At 38.8% G+C, this 24,682-nt stretch overlaps 1 protein-coding gene across 1 annotated transcript in view; it reads left to right on the forward strand.

Moving 5' to 3' along the window:
* The window catches only part of PARD3B (par-3 family cell polarity regulator beta), a 372,170-nt gene that overhangs the window by 212,671 nt on the left and 134,817 nt on the right, over nucleotides 1-24,682 (forward strand). The window contains exons 20-21 of the mRNA XM_014306667.2: nucleotides 20,934-21,137; nucleotides 22,093-22,321. Of these exons, the coding sequence (XP_014162142.1) occupies nucleotides 20,934-21,137; nucleotides 22,093-22,321 (433 nt within the window). The remainder of the gene's footprint in view (nucleotides 1-20,933; nucleotides 21,138-22,092; nucleotides 22,322-24,682) is intronic.

Below are 24,682 nucleotides of genomic sequence, written 5' to 3' on the forward strand. Positions count from 1 at the left end.
CTGAACCAGAGAACCAATGACACTAATAGCCTAAGTTAAGCAGAAGCATTTATTTCACTCTGTCTCACCGAGAAAATGATAATTTTCTGTGCTATGAAAGGGTAGTAAACCAACCCCTGGCTTCAACAGCAAAGCCCTTTTCATATTCTCACTTCAAGAGCAAAGTGCATGTACATCTACCAAGAAGGTCTTAAAGAACTTGGACTTCTCTGTGAAGGAAGCTTGTGTCCTGAATGGGGACCAAAGTAAGATATTCCCATTTGACGAGCATGAAATAAAACTTAAAAGTTCCTGTGGGTAGGAACTTTAGAAAGTACTCCTGTGAATGCATAGCTAGGGAGCTGCCTGCTAAAGCTGTGACATGAGTTTATTAGAGCAAGATGCTGAAGAGGGATTCTGTGTGTGAGGAATGCCTTATTTTTACATGTGAGTAAACTTCAAATGCATAACAGAAAGGACAGCCTTTTCCCAGAGGAGAAGGCCTGATCTGGCAGATATCCAAACTACTGTGTTCTAAAATAAACAATAGTGGTGAAAGATTTGCTTCTTTTCGATCACATCTCAATAATATGGGAATTATGTACTACTTGGTATGAATCGTTGGCATCCAGGGGTTGCAAACCAACAGCCTTTTTTCCTTGGGGGATATTCTTTCCTCTAGGAGCAGAGAAAAGGATAGGAGCTTTGTTTAGTGTGACTTGGGGAATTTCAAGCTCAGCAGTTCTTCAGTGTTACAGCTCCATTATGATACAGAAGTGGGAAAAGTGATTAGGAAGAAAAATCGGACACACAATTTTTTTTCCAGCCATGCATTAATACTAATTCTACTTTTTTACTTTTTTTTCCTCCTCTTTCATTTCCTGAAGTGATTCTGGGCATATTGTTGTATTAACTGAGGCTTGGAGGTGGGTTCTGATGTTCATGTTCCACAGTTGCCGCTTGTCCCCTAGGTCAGTATTGCTGAATATTGCTCTGTGCAGAACTCAGTGAAGCAGGTCAAGAGAGCATTAAAATACCCAGAATGTGTAAGCAGTGTAAAATGAAATAAAGTGTAGACTTTTAGTAGTTGTGATGAATGCATCCACTCCACATAAGGCCTGCTGGTATTTGAAGTAAGTGGTCACATGTCTGGGGTAAATCCATTGTGTGCCAGCCTGCAGTGGGCTGGAGGAGTAATGTGCCTGCAGAGCTGTGTCTGTGGTGCACTGAAATTCCCTCTCTAGGAAACGGCGCGGTGCTGGCAGGAGTTACCAGCTGTGGGCTGTTTGGGGCTTGCATTCTCTTCCTGAGACCTGGCAACATTTTCCACTGTGACTGTCTGTGCTGAGCCTGCCACATTTCTTGTCTTTGCTGAAAGTTTCTGCTGTGAGTTGGAGCTTCCTGCTGCCTTGTGTTCCAGGTTGTTTCTGACTCATACGAGCGTAGGAGAGCTTGTAAATATGGTGGATGTGTCTAGAGGAGGAGTGCAGAAATAAAGCTATCTCTGAAAGAAAAAGCAGTGTAACTGTGTTAGTGCAGAATTTCACACAGGGTCATAGATACTGCAGTTCTCCAGATGTGGTCATTAGGACACAGCTTCTTGGTATCTCAGGATCCTGGAATATCACATGCAGAAAGAGTTGTTACTAAATTTTAAGTGACTGGAGATGGCAAAACCCCAAGAAAACAGGCATTAGGCCTAAGCAAAGGTTAAGCAACAGTATATTTGAAATTTGAAGAATGTAAATAAATCAGTGCTTTTTATTAAAACTGTGAAGATTCAAAGGAAGGCACAGCAGCCAGCAAAGCAAGTTTAATGTTTAAAATCTGAGGGGCCTCTTGCTGTATGTTGATCTTTTAAGTAGAGAGTTTCTCTGGTGATGGTGCCTGAACAGATGGCTGATGAAAGTGCCTACATGACTGATAGTAAGCTGGTTTCCATCATGGAGCTCCTTCCGTGGCCCTAAGAAGAAAGCTGAGAACAACAAGTGAATCCATCGTGTCTCCTGCCTTTTTAGGGCTCTGTAAGGCTCTTCAGTCATCGGTCCTTTAGCTGTTGACAGCCAGACTGCATCCTTTTCAGAAAGCAAAACAAATTCCCTCAGTCTGGTCTTCTGTAATTGAGGAGAAAGTGATGATGTGATTTTAACGCCCCTGCGTAATATTTACCACCGTCTGCAGTTAGAACTGGAGTCACAGCCTTCCTGTCAGTCTTTTCTCTGACTATTGGTTTTATGTTCCTTTAAGCAATACCTGTGCTTTTTTCAAGATTTGTGGTGAATGATCTGCAGATATTCAGGAAAGACCTTCAGAGTATTAGGTGCTGAAAGCTGGCTGTGATCAGTGCTGGCAGCTACTGTGATTCTTTTAGTTGCTTGTTGCGACCGAAGAGACCAGCAGCCACTGCTGAATGCCTCATTTTATTAATCCTTTCCCTCCAGGAGCTGTTTTTTTGCTGGGCATGATATTCAGTGCTGGCAGTGGGTATCCTGAAGTCACTGGTGCCAAGGAGTTAATGAATTTGGAAAACTTCCCAGATAATACATCTGGCCCTCTAACTTATATTTTGGAGCACGAAGTACGAGATGTAGAAAGAAGAGCACTGAACTAAATGAGCTCCTGGTTGAAAAGAGGAAGGGTACACTTTTCTTTTTTTAAATTAGTTGACTGAAAGTTAAAAACTATGTAGGCCCAAAGAAGATTTAACTGTTGTGGGATTTTTGGGGGATTTCGGTTTTGAGGTTAATTTGCTTGTTTACATTTTTTAAAAATTTTGTTATACTGTGTATATGCCAGTTGCATTATCTTCTAAGGCTTGAGTATAGATAGGGAAGCATGTTAAATTCTCTTCTTTGTATGACTCTTTGCCTTCATTTTGTGTTTTGAAATCCCATCATGTTGCCATGTCAATAAGAAGGACTTTGAAGGTAATTGATATTTCTAGTCTAGCTCACTTCTGGAGTAGTATCTTGTACAATGTTTGCTTCCTATAACATTTGAAATAAGCCTTTATTATATAAAATGGGTTTCTGGTGCTATTTATTAATACACAATTTTGTGTAATAAAAGATGTGCAGTGCAATATGGTTCAGAAATTAACTTTGAAGAAAAGAATTACATTGCTATTTGTATTTCTCATAAAATAGCATTATTTTTAGTGGGTCTTTCAGTACAGCAGTGCTACTTAGCACTTACCTACAGAGCACTCCAGAAGGACCAAAAATATCATCTCTAATGAAGTGTCTGATGAGCCTAAGAGCAGAGCAGGAGAGTTTTTCTGTACATAGCAGTGACAAATGGAAAGCATATTGGAGAAAGTAGAAGGCACTTCCTTGAGATACCATTGACTGTCAGCAGGTACTTTCCCTTTGCCTCAGGCAATGGCACCATGCTGCCCTTTCAAAACCGACCTCCTCTTGTATTTACCCATTTTTCTGCCTGACGTTTAAATAGATGAAATTTTTCATTTGCTTTTATTTAGTCTTGCACGGCTGATGGAGTTTCTCATGGTTCTCGTTTGGCCTACAGGTAATAAGCGCAATGATTGGTACCTTGACTCTGTGAATGTACAGAAGATCCCTGTTGACATGAGATCAAACTTATTTACATTTGCTTGGGATTTTTAAAAGAAATTAAAATGTTCCTTCCCTCCATACCTCCCTCCCCCAGCTAGTGTGACATCTATGCTGATCTATATCTGATTCCTGCCCTTTTTGATTGTTCACCTTGAGTTGTGAAAAATAACCTTAAACCTATCTCCATCTTTGACTTGGTTCTCTTATCTAAAAGCAGCTTTTTTTGACTGAATATCTGTCTGTGAGTAGAGCACATCTGTGACCTGCAAGGTTCACCTGCAGGTTCTGAAGGATGGGGGGGCATAGTACCAGGAACTGCAGCTGCAGAGCATTTTTCAGTAGACCACCTGTTCTAGAGTTGCTCAGTTCACAGGCTGAAGGGGATAGGAAAGAACCATTCATCCAGTGAGACCAGTGGCAAAGCAGAGAATTCCATGGAGAGAGTCAGAGACTCTAGTTCTGCGGTTTGCCCAGTTTCAAAATGCTGGTTTCCTTAGAGCCGTAACAGCAGCAATATCCTGACTCTGCTGCACTGGCAACTTAAATAGGGATTGTGGCCCTCACAATTCTGGGGTGAGGACCTGGCAAGCAGAGGAACAGAACAGAACTAGTGCTTGGTGCAAGAGGTCTGCATCCATTACTGAAAGGTGATTGCACGTTCAAAGATTGCAAATAAAAACCTCTATTACCTTGCTATGGCAGTTTTCAAGTGTTTCTATGTGGAAGGACCAGACCAGAGAATCTGGCATTGATTTGTTTGGGTCTTTCATGTAATTACAATTTTTGTTGCTATCTGCAGTTGGCATAAATTCCTGTGTTTAAAAAAGGAGTTGTATTTTTGGTTGCCAGTTGTAATGCTGCTGTTGACAAACAGAGATGTTATAAAAGAGAAATTCAATATAGTGTAGTTAATCAGATGCCTCTTTTTTTATTGCTTTATAATCTTCTCAGATGCCTAATTCTAAAAGCAAAATGACAAAATTGTTTGATCGAAGCTTCTGGAGTTTAATTCCTTTTTAAAAAATAGCACAGTAGTTTAATTTTAAAGGTACAAAAAAATGAGCTTTACATGAAGGACTAAATTTTGCCAGCAGTTGCATGGAATAACTCACTGCTTATGACTAATATGTCCATCACAAAATAGCTGCAAAGAATAATTCTCAGTATGAGTTTAGACTGTAAGAGCAAACACATTAAAGAAAAAACATACAGGAGAAAACAATTTATTGCAGTTATTCTTTTTCTGCCATTCTGTAGGAAATATGGATAATTCATTAAGTCTCAGAAAAAAGCCCTTTGCTCTCCTTTACTCAGGTTTGGTTTTCTATTCTCTTTTTGTGTAGAGAATATGGGTGTAGTATGCAGTAGTCGCTATGTTATCACCTGTGAAGTGTCATGCGTGACACATCCCATTACAGATTCTATGAAACTGGAGCCGTTTGAAGTAAAACTTTCCATTCAAGTGTCAACTGAAGCATGGGTTTTATTTGCTTTTTCTTTGACAGAGATTGTTCTTTTACTGTCTCCTAAAATAACTGATATTTGTTTTTGTTTAGGAGAGGAAAAGGTAAGAATATCTAGCTAGAGGCTGGGAAGATAGGAAGCTACTAGGGGAAAAGTGGAGGGGAGCTAGAAAAGGGTGCTGGGAATGGGGCAAAAAAGGAGATTGGGCATGTCAGCAGGTGAGAAGATGTAGTATGGGAAAGGGTGACATTACTGAGAGAAAGGGGGAGACAAGCTTGTGTTGATCTAGGATAGTGGGGAAGAAAAAGGCAGCAACCAGCTGTGCAGTACAGAAAACTGCTTTTTATGTACAAACAAAACCAGCCAAACTACAAAACCTCACAAAACCAAAACAACCCAAAAAAAGTGACAACTAAAAAACCCCCACCAACACCCCACATGTAGAAACATTTATACAAAAACTCTGTTAATTAGAAGAATATAAGTTTGAAGGCTTGGGTACCTGATTCTTCATCTTCCTGTTTCAGTTGTTGTTGCTGCGACACAGGTTGTGCATGTTTGTCTTAAAATGACATCATTAGTGTTTATTGAAAAACCCTTGCTACCAAGGCTTTGATAAAGAGGCATGAAGGCTGTTTACTGCTGATGTCAGATATCAAAGTCTGTGCTCAACGCAGATGGGGGAGGGGAATTGCTCTGTGTGTGGAAGAAAATACTAGACCTTTCCTGAAAGAAACTGGAGTTTTGTAAATAAAATTGTCATGATATATTTGGGACATAAAATGAAAGTCTATTAGAATGTGCACAGAGAGAGAGAAATTGGGCACCTCTGCTATAGCATTTTTCAAGCCTAAGCTCTTTACTTTGCAGTTTTAATAGTACTCTTTTAAGGTCATTTTTTGTATATGATTTTAATACATAGTCTGTTGCTTTAACTACTTTCATTAAAATTTTATGAGCCTTTTCAGAAAATCAGATGGGAAAATGCAAATAAATTATGCATTTTATTTAGTATGTAGTAGATACAGTAGTACTGTATGTGTAAACAAATAAAAATGTTTATTAATATAACAAACACTATGCTGAAAGATCCTGCTGTAGTCTATAAACCACATAGGCTATAAAGAATCACTTTGAGTTTAAGTAGCTAGTCTGGACCAAACCTCTGGATTTGGAACTGTACAGAGTGATAGTATAAAAAGATTCATTATCTTAGCTATTATAAATAAAGGGGGGCAGGGGGTGTGTCATGAATTATGAGGCACAAGATTGAATCTGAAAACCTTAAAACATTCATTTTCTGAGAGCAAGTACTTAATATTTTATAAAATCCCACAGAGTTCTCTGCTTGCTTAGTTTTGCTTTTTCACCCTTCTTTCTCTCCTCTCTCCTGGCAGAGCTCGCCAGTAATCTTTTAAAATTCTGATCTGAGCATTCAGCAGTCAGTGCAGTGCTACGTGTCAGTGATTAGCTTACCTGTCTCTTTACTGCTCCTTCACCCCGTGAGATGCCAAAGCAACAGAGAAAGTATATGTAGTAGTGAATGTTATCAGTGGTGAGAGATGTGGGTATATACTCGATTTCTTCAAGCCACGTAATGTGTTCATTTAACTTCTATTTGATGAGGAAACCCCAGCATCATAGGAGAAAACTTCCTACCACTACTTGTACAGATCAACACTACCTTGTTTTCATGGTGGTTTGGGGGGTATTTTAGGGGAGTTTTGGGGAAATTCTGACAGTGTTCTGTGTGTGTTGTGCTTCGTGTCAACTCTAGCCAGAGGAATCCTCTCACCTAGAGTAAAAAAATGGCAAAATGATCAAAATGTAAAGTGAACTCTGCCCTTGTTCGTTTGAGCAGTTTCTCGCCTCACAGGTAGCCCTGCTGATTTCAGTGTTCCTCAGACCTTGGTGGCAACACCTGTCTGCAACAATAACTCCTTTCAGACCTTATATAACTGGGCATTAAAAGCTCCACCTCTTTCTTTCTATCTTTGATCTTGTTACAGCAAATGCTTTATGATTCAAATTAAAAGAAGGAAAACTAGACATTTTAAGGAAGTTTTTATAGCTAAAGAAGGAGAAACAATAATTCCTCTCCAAGTTTAATGATGAGTGATGTTTACAGCACATGAAGAGTCTTCACTTGCACTGTAATTTGCATTAGCAGAAGAGAGTGCCTGTTTTAGTAGTGATTTTTAGAAAAGGGAAGCCAGGAATGACTCCTGTAGTAAATATCAACTATTAACAATCAGAAGGCCAACAATACTAGAATGACTAATACTGAAATACGGTTTTGCAATTAGAGCTTTCATGTGTTTGTAACCTTTAGTAAGGAATTGTTCTTAAACTTCAAACAGAATTTCTTAGTACCTTCATATAAATCAATTGCCCTGTAGTTTTCAGTTAAGCAATTTAATTGCTTAATCAGACTAACAACCTAGTGATTAAAATTTAAGTCATGTGGTACCAGGCAATATCAATATTAGTTCTTACTCAGGGTAGCTGGTTTAGATCAAACTGAATGAAATGGAAAGCATGTTTGCAATATGCTTTAGCATGCAGGAATGTCATCTAAGTCTTCTCTAGAGTTGAGAGTGCAGACACTGAAGAGTGACATAGCAATAAGACTGTATTAAAGCTGCCACAAAACACCAACTCCAAATCAGAGAGCTTCTGTGCTAGAACAGCTTTGAGGGTTGTTGGATTTTTAATAATCTATGTTGGAAAAATTAGCCCTTCTGTGAAGAGCATCTATGCAAGAAGGGACCATTCTCTTAGAACTGACTTAAAATACAGAAATAGCAAAAGCAGTTTAAGAGAACATAGTGAAATTCTGTGCAGAGATCTATAGTCTTGCCACTCAAAAGTGAGCCAGTATTGCAGGTAGTCTTGATCAGAAATTATCAGAGGTGCTAAATATTAATTCTTTTTTCAGTTGGTATAACACCAATGCAGTGGGATTTTGGCCCATGGTTCTGTGTGTTTTCATAATGGAGGCAACGAGGAATTTATAGAAACAGGAAGCAGCAGCAGCACTTTTTGGTGGTAGGGACGTTGTTGTTCTGGACACCTTTCATCTGTAGAACATCCCAGGAAGTTAACAGTCGTGCTGGGTCAGACAAAAAGTCTGCATGGCCTCTGTCCTCTTTCAGATAGTATCAAATGCTAATGCCTAATGAGAAATACAGAGATATTACAAGTTTGTCTTCCTTTCCTCCAAGAGCTCTCCTTGCCTTCAGATATTCAGGGACTTAAAGACGGAAGGGAAGAATAGCTTCTTTCTAGCTGATGATCTTCAACGGATCTTGTTTCTCTTGAGTTTTCTTACTTCCCTTTTAGCATATGTAAACTCTTAGTATCCACAACAACAGAAAAAATTATTCACATAAGTGTTTATCAGGGTTGTTGCTGTGAAGAGAAATGATGACTGATTACCCATTTCTTTCTTTCACTCTTTCAACAAGATCTGAACCCAAGTAGTAGCTTCCAGCTCCTTCCTGGGGGACTGCTTTTTCGCAGGGGGGCCAATTAAGCATCTGGTATAACAGCCATTTCATTTTTTTATTCTAATAACATTAGCCTCAGTGTTTCAAAATCTGATTTTAACTTTTTGCTCTGAAGTAAATTGCATAGTATGTTTCACTTTCCAATGTGAGGGTTGATATACTGTGAAGCTGTAGAAGCTGCTCTGAAGAAGAGGCTGTCAAACTGCTCTGATTAACCATGTGCTAATATGCGTGAAGTTTTAAGAATTGTATTAATACTTTAGTGATTGATTGCCATAAGTGTATACTCAGCCACAGTATGGCTTGTTCTGCATTATCTTTTTGAGGATATGGAATGGCATGCATTATACAGATTAACCAGTTTTCCCTCTGAGTGTGGAGAAAATACTTGTCCACAGTCAAAAGACTAAAGAAAGTGAAAATATTTGATGAAAAATAGGATGCAGGGCAGAATACAGATGCAAGTGTTCACTCTTGATACACAAGAAAAAATTAGCATAATCATATGGATATTCATAAATCTATGGGCCCAGATGGGATCCATCCCAGGGTGACGAGGGAGTTGGCAGATGAGCTTGCAAAGCCACTCTCCATCATTTACCAGCGGTCCTGGCTCACTGGTGAGGTTCCAGAGGACTGGAAGCTGGCCAATGTGACACCCATTCACAAGGGTAGGAAGGAGGATCCTGGTAACTCCAGGACAGTTAGCCTGACCTCAGTACCTGGTGAGTAATGGAGCAATTTATATTGAGTGTAATCACACAGCACTTACAGGATGGCCATAGTATCAGACCCAGTCAGCACGGGTTTAGGAGCGGTATCATGTTGACCAACCTGATCTCCTTTTATGACCAGGTGACCCTCCTGATGGATGGGAAAGGCTGTGGATGTTGTGTACCTGGACTTCAGCAAGGCCTTTGACACTGTCTCCCACAGCATTCTCATGGAAATGCTAGAGAAATCTGTCAGAGCTGCTTAATATCTGTGACATTGTTCAAAATGTTTGTTCTTGATGTTTATGAAACTGGCATGTATTATAGCTGGAGCAAAAGCTTATGATCTCAAGAATATAACTGATATTTATTATTTAGTTTTACAAAGCTGCTGGACTAATAACACAAGCAGCGGTCATGAGCAGAGAAGCGATGTGTTTGCAAAGAATGAAATTTTATAGCTTTATGTTGTATGACTCTATACAGCCAAATATATTTGCCTTCCTTTGTAAGTAAACTGTAGACAATATCTGTGTTTTGGGGGCAAAGAGACATCAATGTGCTATCCTTCAAGTATTAAAAAAAGAAAATATAAAATTCAAAATGAGATTACTATAGAAAGGAAGATATTGTTGCAAATGATTCAGGGTATTAAATGGCAGTATGTCATCTGCAATATCATATTAGAATTTGAAAGCCTTTTACTGGCTAAATCTCAAATTAGGCTAACAGGAAAAGGTTAATAAAACTATCAGTTCTTTCTATTTATTTGTGCTGTATATCTGACAGCATTTTCTTGAACACACATTTATGTCCAGGTTGGGTGATGATCAACAGTAACTCCTGCCTGGCACATTAATGTCACTGCTTTCACTCCGTGAAGGTGCTCTCCCTAGAGGTGAGGCCCTGCTAAAGTAAATTGTCAGGCTGAAAGAAAACTAAAGCTGTGATTAAGGATTTGCAGATTCCTATTTCAGAAGTTAGCATTATCTAGCATATTTTGATGGATTCCATCAGTCTTGACCTAAAACCCAGTACAACATCAGCAAAGGAAGAAACCATTACTTAATGTAAGAAAAAATCAAAGCACATTGGTTGGACAGTGTGGTTTTTTTTAATAAGTTAATATTTTTTAATTTTTTTAATGCTGTAGAGCTAGAAAAAGAACACAGTAAAACTCTGCTCTAATGTGGGTGTCTTCCAAATTATTTTAACTTTTTTTTTTTACTGGACTGTACTCACCAGATGGACATACAAGATAAAAAATAACCCAGGGGAAATACTGCAACAAACTATTCTTGTGAACTACAGTTGGCAGAGATGCTTTTGCCTCAGAATGCACACATGATGATGTGTTTAAAGGATGAGGTAACGTTTCAAAATTGCTGGTAACCTATGATGATGCATCTTTGCGCTCTTTATACTTCTAAAGCTATTAACTTCTTTCTAGACATTTGATTCCTTGAACCAAGTGAAAACAGCACTTTCAAAGAGTGAACAGGTTCCCCTGGAAAGGCACATGAACCCATTTGTTTCTTATTCTTTTAGCAAGACCAGGCTGTAGCCAAGGATGGCTTTCTGGATTGTTAAAATAACAAAAAGCTTTTTTTAATCTACAGTTCACTACTTTGAATCCACTACAGGCTGAATTTACTAACATCTGACACTCATGCTGTAACTTGGGTAAAAAGAGTTAGTGTTGCAGGCCTCTCTGTGGGCAGGGATGTAATGCCAAAATGTGGCTCTTGCAGAGTACAGTGATCAAAAGACAGATACAGGCTGGTACGAGATAGCAGACGAAAGTGGAAAAGTGCTCATTTACTCCAGCTGAGGGTTTGGTCACCAGGCTTGAAGCAGACTGAAAATTGACCTACCTGTCCTACTTCTGGAGTCCCTTGAGCATAGTTAGGCCTCGATCTTGGATTAAGGCTCTTGAAAATTGCAGTTGCTGTCAACTGTTCCACATGAAGATTAGAGTTCGGGGTTAATTTAGGATATTTCACTGTACTGGTCCATTTTGATTGGATTGCTGTCTATTTGAAAAACCTAAACCTGCCTGTTTTTGTAGAAAAGTTGCCTTTGTAATACCAGATTTTGAAATTTCGTCCAAGGATCCAACCAGCAAGTAGCTGAAGGAGATGAATTTGGGCACTGAGTTTTGCACCTGATCCATGGCACTGTAGCAGTTTTCTGACAGAGTTGATTAAGCATCTGATTATCCAAGGACTGGATTACCCTGATCTACTTGTAGCTAGACTCTGGTTTGTTCTTCAAGATTGTATGGGATCACTGAGCAGAATGATGTGTTTCCTGGTAATATTGAGTCCCAGCTTAGAGGAAACTTTTATTTTTCTAAGATATGCTATGGGTTTGTCTGTCTTAAAATTGACTGTGCTTAGCCAGGCTGTCCTGGTTGCAGTATCACTGTGGCTGCTGCTTACCATCCTGAAGACATTTTGAATTTTTCATAATAATTTAGGACAGGAAGTTGAGCAATTTCTCCAGAAATGTCTACATTTCTTGATAAGGGACATCACCAAGAAGAATTGGAATGACCCTTTCTTCTGTTTTGACACCACATTTCTGCAGTTTGGTGCCATGTTATGTGTGTTCATGGCACATGTGTGTGCATTACGCTTCACATGTACTCTCCATTTATTGGGCTACTGAAAGGGAACAGAGGGAATGGCGTTTGTACACAGGTGAGACAAATGGGTAAGAAAAGTTTGTATTGATTTGCTCTTTAAATCATATTCTAAGTTGTTCCATGCAGCAGTTCTATTAGTTTTTCTAATTTGCTATTTAAACACATTGTACCAGTGCAGAACTGAATATTGAAAAGATCCTAAATACATAACTTGGTAATTAATAGCGTATTGTCTTGAGAATACTGAAAATTGCTGCAGGAAAAACTAAACTTAGAGGTCTGGGGAGGTTCCCTTTTCCCCGTGGGATATTAAAGGCTAGGTGTACATTTGTTAAACATCTAAGATTTATGAAAGGATCTTTATTTAGGATATCTTTTATCCTTGTCAGTATTCTTTTTTAAATGCAACCTTTCTATTAAAATGACACATCATGACATGCCTGGCAAGGGAGCTGCAAACCTCTTACAGAAACATGTAAGAAACATGCTGAAACATATATAAAGTGTAATGCAGTAAATTGTACAGACTAGGCCTTAAAGTTAACCAGTATGGCTAAAGCAGTATTTTGTTGGGTTTGGGGGTTTTCTTAAGCAAGACTGGGAATGTAATAGTGTAATCCAGTTGTGACTCATATCTGTTAAAAATTCAGAAGACAGCCAGATGTTACTGGGTGTGAGTCTGTGTCTGCACACTACAGAAGAGTTTAGCAAAATCCTTTGCTGGATCTCTTTAGAGGAAAACTCCCTTGCCATTAGGTCCGCAAATTTGACTTGTTTTTCCTAAGGATTCATTTTGTGGAAGAAAGCCTTGAAAATACAAGTTTGCCCAGATGTGGCTAATGTTAGAAGAACATGGAATGTAGATGTGAAAAGTGAGCTTTCCTTCCTAAAATTTGCAGTGAAGGATCTGGTTCACGGCATACTTGCATACAAAGCTTGGAAGGTTTCCTTTCAGTCCATTGTGCGTTATTGGTGAATAGAGGGGGGAAAGATTATTACCCAGCTGGAAGAATTTTTCCCACTTTAGTTTTTCTGATGTGGCAAGAGGCTTTTTTTTGTTCTAAAAATAATCTTCATCTCCGTAATGAGCGCAAGTGAAGGAGTTTCAGTACAGAGGATAGCTTGAGGGGGAAAAAAGAGAAAAAAGTTGAAGCATATAAAATGAAGCTTAGTTGAAGTCCCAGTATCAGTACAACAATGGATTCAGTTTTTAGGAATCTGTAATAAAATACTGCTATCAACTTTATAAGCATTCACATATCTTAAAAATTGCAGTAGGTAATAGAAAGGAACCTTTGCTGAGGACTTTTCCTGAAAACTTCCATAATCCTTCCAGATTCTGCAGGGATTTTGAGTCTCAACCATGTCAGATGTCAGATAACTCTTTCTCTTAGTTAATAGTAGGTTTGACAAAATTCTGCATATTCCCATTTAAGAGTTGGATTTTTTAATTGAACTTTTCAAAACTGTTTGAAGACAAATATTATTGAACTCATAAACAAAGCCATTTCAAAAATATGCATGACTTTGTGAATGGCCTTTGTGTTTGTGTTTTGATAGAGATTGATTGATTACAGGTGTATGTCTACCTTCTTTATAGGTTATCTGCTGGTAATTTCCAACAAAACGTGCATTAATTTCTTAAACTGAGAAGTAACCTATGCACTTTCCTTTGAAATACAAATAGATCAACAGAAGAAAATAGATTTTCATAAATCCTCCTGGAATTCAATCTATAAACCAAACCAAATGTAGATGAGGAGTGAAAGGTGCAATTCACTACTTCATTTGGTCTGCTTTAAAATAAAGTGCTGTAAGGAACAAATTGTTTTGCATTCCTATGCTAATAGGACGCACTAATCACTGGGAAAGGTGATTCTGGTTTTGTTCAGGGCTTATGAATTAAGGGTTATTACTGGAAATGGCTCATTTACTCTGTAGGGCCTGAGACAGAGAGTCTGAGTCCTCTGAAGCTTTTGTAAATACATGTTGCAGAATCTTCCCAGACTGAGATGTTTGCCTGTTTGTAGCTGGCTAATCCAGAAGTGCTTCCCTGATAAGGTTAATGCCCAGTTAATTGCTCCTAGCCTTGACACACAGTTTAATTGCTATTTGGCCAACATATGCTTGTTGCTTGCTCTGTGTAGAATTCTAGCGGATGTAGTGATGCAAACTACAGGCTGGTGGAGGGCAAACAAAATAAATACAGTATTTTATCTTCTTTTAATTCAGGGCCAAGTGGATTTGGATGGAGTGTTTATTTAGTTTACTGGCTGCTTCAGATGCTGTGGCATATTGATTCCTTTTATTACTAGCAGCCATTTAACCTGACCTCTCTCAGATCCAGTATTTTAAAAGCCATAAATTTTAACTTTACTTATGAGCAAGGACTGAAATGCTGTGAAAGCCTTTTTATTAGCAGAGCTTTTGCCTTACTCCATGTTCATGTGTCACCCATGGCAACAATATTTAGAGCATCTTAAATTAGAGCGGCTGTTGGGCAGCTCGGTGGTGGTGGGGTTAGCAATAAAAAGAGCTCATAAATATCTCAGGCATGTAGGATTCACTGATCAAAGTGTGGGCAGGTACAGAAGCAATGCCATGATTAGCAAAAGGTATTCTTTTCCTGGTTATTTTGTTAAAAATCTTTCTTAGTCTTAAGGTTCACAGATAAGGATTTTTTTTTAATTGCAAGTTAAATTGCTGATATTGAAATGTATTTCCCTTTGCTGCCTTTGTTTTTTGGTTTTTTTTTTACAATAATCAGCTTCCTTGTTTCATTAGCCTAAATTAATTGCCAAACAACACTTAAAGCAATCTTTAATGTGGGGCTTATGTAAGTATTTATAAAAATATGCCCAGGCCAAAAATTGATGCATAAAAATGACATACCACTCTTTGCATTATAAATAATATGATTGTTTCAAATTTCTTTCTGCATTCACATGTAAAGAACTCAAAAAAGCTTTAGATTAGTGATGTAAACACAAAGCTTAATATGAACTTCTTGCATTCTTCTAATTTGTTACTTCTCATTTAAATTAGTAATTTTTAAATATATTATTTCAGGCTTGATGACTAAGATTGAGTAGTAATTCAGCAGTTTATTTCAAAGTAGGCTTAAGATTTAACAAAATAGATCATAACTGTAATTTTAATGTAAGTTTTGGCTTGCTTTCTTCTGTTCTAGTACTAAAGAAGTTTCCCCATCTGTCCCACAGATCAAAAGGTAACACTCTAGATGTTAGCCTTATACCATCAGAAGTGACTTTGTTTAAATATTAGTGCAGGGACTCTTTACTTCATGTCAAACTTTGGCCTGGGAACAAAAATGTTGATTTAGTTTGAGAAGCATAATTTATATCAATTAGTCTCAGAAAGTGTCACATTTCCCATTCTTTTAAAGCTGGATTTAAATGTTTGACCTTTTCAGAGGGCAGGTGTGGAAGTAGAAATAAAGCGATCACAGGGCACTGGAATTTTTTTGCTACTACTCGGTTCCAGACTGATCAATTTACAAGGTGCCTGAAATCACTGGGGAATCCTGTTTTTTAAAAACTGGACTTTTTCCTGTCTGCATTGCTTCTCCTATTGCAGTTTTCCTCTAGCAGGTTGTAACACCTATATCTCAAGTCAGTTTATACATAAATATCCTTGAGGAGAAAGCTCCTGCTTTGTACAAGAGAAGTAGCTTGATTTATATTGGGACCTGTTTGGAGGGCAAGTGCTTCAGTTTGCACCAGCTAGAGGGAGGGCACTAATCTGCTGGAGAAAGAGGGATTCAGATGTCTAGGAAAACTGCACTGGATGCAGAGCTATACTGTGAACTGGAAGGTTAAGTGAGAGGGTAGACTTCTGTAACCAGATGAAGAAAAATAATTATTTCAGCAGATAAGATCACGGGGTTTCTATGCAAAGACAGGCTTGGCTGCATTTTTTCTGACATTTAGCTTTAACGTGGGAAGTGCATGATGTGCCGCTTCACTGAGACTTTTGCTTGAACCTCTGCCTTTGCTTCTAATTCTTAGCTTTAATATTGTTGCACTGGGAAACTTGTTAGCATTTTTGAGATGTTTAATGCCATACATATTCTTTTTGAAATAGTAGCACGTTTCATTGCAGCATTGTTGTTTGTTAGTGATAAGACTGTAGAAAACAGTGACACCAACATACGTTTCTCAGATGACAATAGTGCATTTTCACTTTTTGCCTAATGGCTGCCTTATTGCAAGCATTTCCTTTGCAGCTGGCTAAGGCTTAACATACCTTCTGGGCCCCAAATTGTGATCTGTCATTATTCATAGCTGAAATTGCAGTTTGTGCAAATGCAGGCTAAATTGCAATCATTATATGTAGTAAAATAGATTGAAATATCTGTAAATCTGAAGACTGTAGCTGTCTCTTACAATCAGAGAACATGTTAAATTCTTCTATGCTTTGATTTCTCTTTATTAGATTTTGTTTTTCTGTCACTTGCAGGGTTTTTCTGTGTTCAGTATTTCTGCTTATTATCTGGAATGCTTAGATTGAGGTATTAAATGAGCAAAACTGTGTATCTTGTCTTTAATATATAAGTGCAAGATAGTGATTCTTCTCTTGCTTTTCATGAAACCCTTAATCTTTTCTATGTCACCTGTATAAATTAGTGTTGAAGAAGCTACCATGTGATCTAAGACTTTTCTACAGAAATGTTATATTAAAGCTCTTCATTTGAAAATCACAAGCTAAAAGATGTAATGACTTTCAGATTCCTCCTTCCTGATTCATTCTTTGCATTGAATTGGTGGATGATTGAAGGAGTATCTGAATATAAAAATATAAGTGAGAGGAAAAAATCCTTTGTAGTTATGCATACTGTGAATCCTAACAGAAATAAATGAAACTACATTAAACAAATGGTTAAGAAAGAATGGAACATGAAGTAATTTAAGTCACCATATGATGTTGCAGTCTTGTAGAGTGAGGAGTTGGTCTGTTAGGTTGGGGTAGGCCTGAGTTCAGTGAGCCCAAGCTGAATATCATGAATGCTGCTGGAGCTGTGTGTCCAAAGCAGAGCAGGCACTGAGCTGTACCTGCTTCCTTCAAAGCTGTTGGCCTGTCTCCCTCTGAGTGCTGCCACTGAAGAAGCCACCGTCAGTGCTTCATGCTCAAGCAGTTGTTTGCCTGCTAAAAGTAGTCCCATGTTCTCTCCAGTATCCATAGGTAGAACACTCACTGTTTCCATAACTATTTTCTCTTCCCTAGGACCACATGAACCTCCACTATGTGCAATGCAATAGGAACCAGCACTCTGTGTGTTTAGGGAACTGGCAAAAACAGAATCAAAATATTTATAATTTGTTACAACTTCTTGTTTATTGTATTTTCTCAGTCTCAGTGATGCTTTCCGTTTTCCTTTATAGTTTTTCTTTACCTCACTGTGCCTTTCAAAATGTAAACAGTAAGTTAGTCTAGCTCACATAAATATGTTCCTCTAAGTATTCTCCTTTAGGCATATTCCTGTAGTTTTGGTTTTCAAGAAGAAACATTATCTAGAAAATAAAGTTAATGATAAATATATAAAATGTTTATTCTTTAGGGTGTTTTGGGAGTTGTATTTCATATAGAGTGACAGTGATTCATGGCTTCTCTTCATTTTGATTCCTTCTGTCCGTGCCTTTGGGGTGGCTTGCATTGCCCACAATGCTGTGTCATTTGTTTCCCTTTGATTTTCATGACTGGCATCTTGCTTTTGGCATATTTCCTTCAGCTGGGCTATAAAAAAAAGAAAGGAATGTGCAGATGTGGGAAAAAGATAATGTTGGAAAGACCTGACTAATAATAGTAGTAGTAAAAGAGCAGAAAGCAGGTTTACTTTAACTGGTACATTAAGAATTTAAAAATCTGTGTTTGCCATGTTGGCATTGAGCAGAAAATTAAACTATGTGTAACACCATCTTTCAGTTTAAGGATGATCAGTTACAGAAAACATCTAAGAACCAGCAATTTGATTTCAGCCAGTCTAGGCAGGTAGTGATGTCAGCTGTTGTTTTCTTTTATAAATTCAGGAGAGATATATAAAGTAATTCAACATTTATAAAAACAATTAAGTGGATGCTTCAGTTGGCTTTTTATCATCGTGCTACAAGAAACAGTAAAAGAAGAGCTTAAGGATTTAAAATCCATAAAAAGAAACATTTTAACACAGTGAACAGCTGAGTTTCTTATTGTCAGATTATGTTTTTGTATTAAAAATCCAGGTAAGGCTAGATATAGACACACACCATGTGTCCCCAGAAATGCTTGTTAATAAGTTGTAAAAGATAAGAGAGGGGTTTTGTTGTTTATTTGTTGGTTTGGGGGGTTTTACCCATGAGATAAATAAACACATTTTCAGGCTTACATCAGTTCTAAAGGTCTGCAGAAATGAAAAAGGTACTGGTGTGGGCAGGGGAAGGCAATTTTCCAATTTGGTATGCAGTCCTTGTCCATTATGGAGTTTTGTGCATTTTTCTGGAAAGCATCCAGTAATAGATGCTGGCTCAGAAAGCAAGGGGCCAGGTCTTCCTGCTTAGGGAAGCTTTTTAGCTCCTGTATCTTTAGCTGTGCTCTAATATGTGATTACTGCAGCTCTATAATGAAAGGTGGGGGGGGAAGGAATAAAAGCTGAATTGTAAAAAAATGCGAAGTTCTCGCTGTTGTAAGTGAAATTTCATACCAAATTATTACAGTCTTAGAATGGGTCAACTGAATGCTCAATACCAATATGTGACTGAGGGTTCTCAGTAAGTTTTTGAACAAATGAGGACACCTCAGTGTGCTTGGGTGTCTAAGGGCTGAGTCCCAGTGTGTGTGGGGAGGCTGAGCCCACAGCTTGCTGTCTCTTACATGTGTCCTGTGAGTGCCTCAATCCAAACTTCAGGTGTTGGTTGGATTTTCTTAGGAATGGCCTTCATACATTACAGTCTTCCAGTATGAGGAACTGGCTCAGCTTTGTATAAAACAGGCTGTAACCAGCATTTAACTTGAGACCTTTTTTTCCAGGTAATGGAGCTTAGAGCAATTAGAACTTAGAGTAATTGAATGTAGTACAGCTTGCACTGGGATGTGGTTTTGAGCACTTCTGTACTTTTCTGGCCAGCCAGGCAACTGTAGTAGCAGTCTGGAGTCAACATTGGCTGCTGGACCTCCCGAATCCATGGGCTCACATGGCCCTGCTGGAGGCAGGGACAGGCCCAGCCCTTCTGCAGTCACCTTGAAGCCATTCCCAGTGGCTGTTCCTCCCAGGAGGCTCAGAGAGCAGAGTGCTGGGGACCCACTGCCTGCAGGAACCCCAGACCACAGCCCCTGGCAGCCCTTGGTTTGCAGCCCAGCCTGGCTGCCTGCTGGGCTGCCCGGGGCCAGTAGCCCTGCCTGTGTGTTGCTGTGCCCTGTGTCCTGCCAAACAGCCCACCAAGGCTGTCTGGTGACTGAAACTTGAGAGAGCTTCCTCTCTGCTGATCAGTGCCTTTCACTTGGCCTTTTTCCTCACCGTTATTTTTCACTTGGTTTTTCTCCTTCTCAGCCTGTGATAGGCAGCACAGTGCCTCCTACTGATGCACAAGATTTTAGTGATTTTTAGCACCTTTATGTTCTATACAGGTCGTTCCTCTAACTCTGCTTTAGCACTTGCTAATTTGTCAATAATGGTAGTCTCCAGAATGGCAATTAGGGAACAGAAGAAGATTGCACTGTGTGATGGAGCAGCCAGGGTTCCCTTAAGCCTGTTTCTCTCCATACATACCCCCCAATCCCCTACTTGTTTTCAGCTACATATCAGTCTGCAGGTAAAGGAAGTGTAAATCGCTTTGTGTAGGCACTACTGACAAGTCTCTATTTGGTGCCAATTCTCAGCTTTTTTACTTTTAAGAATTCACTGAACATGCTGTTCAGAATAACTTGCACTCTAGGATTGCTAAAATCACAGCAAATCATACTAACATATCTGTCTTTTCTGTGGCCCTTGAATCCCTTCACGCATTGCAGTATGGACATGGAGGTGAAGGGCTTCTCTTATGTTCTCGTGTTCCTTTTGTTAGTACTACTTTAAAAGTTGAAAGCAAAAGCACTTGACTTCTCAAAGACAGAAGGCATATTGCAAGGCACAGTCTCTACTCAGTGTTTCTAAGACACATTTACTGTTCTGCCATATAAAAACTAAGTAGATGCTACAAAGGCTTTTAAATTAAGCTCTGAATTTCTTCATTGATTGAAGTGCCTCTATTCATTGAATTTTGTTCTTTACCTATTCCACTATCATTTTATTAATACTAATTAACACAAATGCCGCTACAAAATAAAGCCTTTCTAAGATCATATAGTCAGGCATCTAAAGAGAGAGAAGGTTTGGGACACTCAGTATTTCTTCTGTTTTTCTGTGAAGTGCTTTCTTAAGCCTGTAATCAGGGAATGAGGCAGCAACAGCAACATCATTTATGTTAACCTATGCTTTGCTTGTTTCTTGAAAAAGCTGCTGTGCATGTTGGTATCATAGCACTAGTTTCAACTTGAAGAAAAAGGTTGGATAAAACTTAGAGAGAACTAATAATGTATCTTCTCTCAGAAGAAATGTGTTTGAAAATATCAACCATTCATACAACCTATCTCCTAAAAAGCAAAACACTTGTTGTGTAGCAGTGTTTGTTTTTGTGAGTCTAAAGATAATGCTCTCCTTAGTGCTAATGATAATGCTAACAGAGACTGTTAGCACTGTCCAGTTGGACATGACTGGCAAAGGCGGAGGAAGCAGCCCCATTCTCATCGCTGGTGTGGGCTTTACAGTGGCACAGAGCGAGCCAGCTATGGCCCATCACTTTGTCAGGTCTGTAAATTATGTGCTATTCCCTCCAAGTCTGAATGGGGATATCTGCTGAACTAGGTTTAACTTGATGTTATTTTTAGAACAAATTACATTGATTGCATACTATTTCAAAGGCCCCAAGTAATAAAGTACACAATTAAATGTATCCGACTAGTTTAATTTCTCTGTGTGGTTTTTGGTATAAAAACTTAACCATTTGTTTTCCAGACTCCTCTGGCAAAGATTTTGGTCCTACTCTGGGATTAAAGAAGTCCAGTTCTCTTGAGAGTCTCCAGACTGCTGTGGCTGAAGTAAGGAAGAATGAACTCCCTTTTCACAGACCCAGGCCTCACGTGGTGCGGGGCCGGGGATGCAATGAGAGCTTCCGAGCTGCCATTGACAAGTCTTACGATGGACCTGAGGATGAAGAGGGTATGTTGTGCTGATGGCACTGACTGAGGGAGCCACCTTCCCTTAGCACTGCTGAGGGCCAGCTCAATGGAGCACCATGAGCCAGTGATTTAGTCCCACTGAAGCTGATCACATTTTAAAAGCTGTTCACATCTTCCACTGAATAGAGCTGTCTTTGCAGTACCCCATCCAACCTTGACTGGGTTTAGTGTAAAGTCTTTCACTGATCTCCTTTGGGGCAGGGGTGGGTTGGAGGATTTAGAACTCAATCCTTAAATAATTATGTTTTTCAACTTCAAGAAGCAGCTGCTTTCTTCAGATTACATTAAAAATTATCTCTCTTGTTTTACAATTCCCCCTTTTCCAGCCAGGAAATTTGTTTCATGTTGTAGATAAGGCAGTGTATTGATAGCACCCTGCTGCTCATTCTGTCACTATGGGTTTTATAGACCCCAGTCTGGAAATACATCTCCTTTAGTATGGGGAGTAAAACAGTGCTTGGATCCTGAGCCCCCCCGCAGAAGGAACGCGGTTCTTTTCCAGCCAGACAGTACATCTTATCCATTTCTTGTTCAGCCACTAAAATAGAAAGATTCCAGGGAGTGAATGAAGTCATTTTGTTACATAGGTTGGTTTTGCCAGTCACCGGAATCTCTTGTTGAAGTAAGCTCTGTGTTTGAAACCCAGCACGTGGTTAGCAAGCTAGATTTCAGAGAGCAAGCACTTTACTGTATCAGGATTTTTATATCAGGAACAATGATTAGAAAACAATTCATTAAAATAATTCTGCATTTAATTTACAATACAAATCTGTTTGAATCCACTAGATCTGCTCAGTCTGCTTTTTACATTATTCAATTAAATGAGTAAGTGTGTGAGTCATTTGAGCTCTTGGTAGACACTCTTGCTGTGTTTCACATGTTTGCATTTCCGTGGCCCATAGCCATCCTCACTGCTTCTTTTTCATTCTGTGCAGATGGTGGCTCTGATAAGAGCTCTCACTGTGGTCAGGAAGCTCAAAATGTGGAATCTGCCCCTCCAGGGAACCCTGAAATAGAAGATGCAGAAATCAAAGCAAAAAAGGACAAAAAAAGTAGGGAGAAAGAGAAGAAAAAGGGCAAGTCTAAAATCAAAGAGAAGAAAAAGAAGGAAGAAAATGAAGATCCAGAAAAGAAAAAGAAGAAAGGCTTTGGTGTCATGTTGAGGTATGGCATTTTACAAAGCAAAACAGCCACCCATTCTCATTATAAGATAGGAAACAACTGATGCTCTCATAAAGTAGTGGAAAAATTATTTCACTTGGACTCAAATAATGTTTATGTTATTGAAAAAGAAAGCAGTTTATACTTTTACACCAAACTTGTAACTGCGGCAGAAGACATTTGGCAGACAAAATGTCTTTTTGTGCCTTTGAAATGCACTCCCATATGTCAGAAAAGATTCAAGGTTTTAGGCTTAAAGCAAGCATGTATCGGTGGGGAAGGATTTGTGGGGAATATTTCTAAGTAAAACAAATCCTGCTCCCACACTCAGACCTTTGCCTTGTCTTCCCTTTCTTATCTGCTCCCTTCACAAGCAACAGGGAGAGCAGAATTCTTGTGCTATTGCAAAAGGTCTACTAACATTTGCAGTTGCTGAAAGCCACTACCTGTGATAAAATCTTTGTTTCGTGGCTTCAGGCATTGCCTGCAGTGAACAAAAGTTCACTGTCCTCCTTGCCCAGAATGCAAGTGTTTGGATTTCTGCTGTGGCTATTTGTTCTGTGGGTCTGTAAACTCTGAGTCATCAGAGTTTTTCAGGCTGTTTCCTTGCTCTTGCTGGAGCCTTTGGTGCTTCAGGTGCTGGTTGCTGACCCTTCCCTCCAGTACCTGTTGACTCTGTAGAGTATTTAAGTATTGAAGTAGCTCTTTGCATTTAATGCAGAGTATGTGATGAAAATTTTTGGTCACATGGAAGAGATTAAACCAAAGGGCCATGTGGTTACTCTTGGCACTGAACACTTAACATTGGCTTTAAGATGCTGTTGGTGTTTCTTGTCATGCTGTATTGTAGACAGTACTCATATATACAAAACCCACAATCATTGCTTAGGCAAGGATACATTTAAATAGTAATCTAAGAACTGCAGCTGCAAGATCATTCACTGATCATGGTCTTCATTAGGACATATAATGTATGAACTTGCCTTTCAACTTTGTGTCACTGTGTTCTCTAGAGTAAAATTACTTGCATTATATTAATATGGAAGGTTTTAGCTGACTTTCTTCCATGTATCAGCAATTGTCCTATCAACTTTTGAACACTGTGGAGACACTGTCAAAAATATTCAGGCATGCCTGTGTGCCAGATATGTGTGATTTCAGCAGTTGTTAGGGTTCATAAGATGTACCTGGCTATAGCAATCTGCTTTCAAATGGGCTCTTCAGGAGCAGAGGAGGTGTGTACACACACTTGTGCATTGTACATGCATTTGTGTTCATATTGTTTAAAGAAATTGGACTTAACATGGAAGGGTGGTCAAAAACTGAATAATTAGGAGGGTGACTTCAAAAACTCTCTTGTGTGTCTTAAGCTTTATATCTCTTTTCATTCTTCTTTTCAGCTCTTTGGCATGAGTAGGAAAGAGGAGGGGAGTGGCACAGAGGTCTGACAAAAGGATAAGTACTGCTTAATGTATCAAAGATACATAGCAGATTCCGAGTTTGAATTGTAAAGTCTTAGAGAGATATTATATCTGAGCTAGAAAGAACATGGGATGACATTAGAATCCAAAACAAGCTATTGTAGTTGACAGAAATTCTGATAATGGTCAATATGCAAAGCTGGGAACAACAGGTTAGCATTTGTTGTGATTCCCTCTTTCAGAATATATTCCACATTTTGGTAGCACACAAGGTTTATACATCTGCTCTTTCCATAACCTTGTCTTTGGTTTAGATTGATAGTCTTCCCAGCTGACAGTGTTAATAATATTTATCTGTATGGCAGCACAGAATGGAAATTTCTATCCCACACCACTGAAAATCTCTACAAGACAGCAAAAATGGAAGCATCATGTTGTAATAAAGAGAGAAGGAGAAGTAGGTAAGAAGTAACAGTTCAGCTGGGAGATTTTTAGAGGTTCTGTGTCCTTGTTGGTATTTCCTTCCAGAATTTATAAAACTTGAAAAGAAATTCCTTACTGAAAAGGTGAGAGTATTAGGGAATACTAGCCATGATAGAAGTGACAGAAGGCTGCAGACCTGTAGAGCTTGAACAAGAGCAACCAGTGTGCATTTATGAAATAATTGGGGACCATATGTCCTGGGCAAGATGAGCAAATCCAGGCTGGTATTTTTTCAGATGGAAACTGGTACATATGACTTGAAAAACAAAACCAACTGATCTGAATGTTTTTAAAAGAAATAATAGGGAACTAATAGTGGAGTTCCGAGCAGATCAAATACCAATTAGATATTAGATTCAAGAGGTATTTTTTCAAACTGGAGTCTTGTACTGATGTGAAGGGTGAATGTTAGGAGCGATGGGGAGGAGGTTTGAATGATAAGTATTTTAGCAACACACAT

This window comes from Geospiza fortis, unplaced genomic scaffold (genome assembly GCF_000277835.1).
Source record: "Geospiza fortis unplaced genomic scaffold, GeoFor_1.0 scaffold112, whole genome shotgun sequence".
Classification (NCBI taxonomy): Eukaryota; Metazoa; Chordata; class Aves; order Passeriformes; family Thraupidae; genus Geospiza; species Geospiza fortis.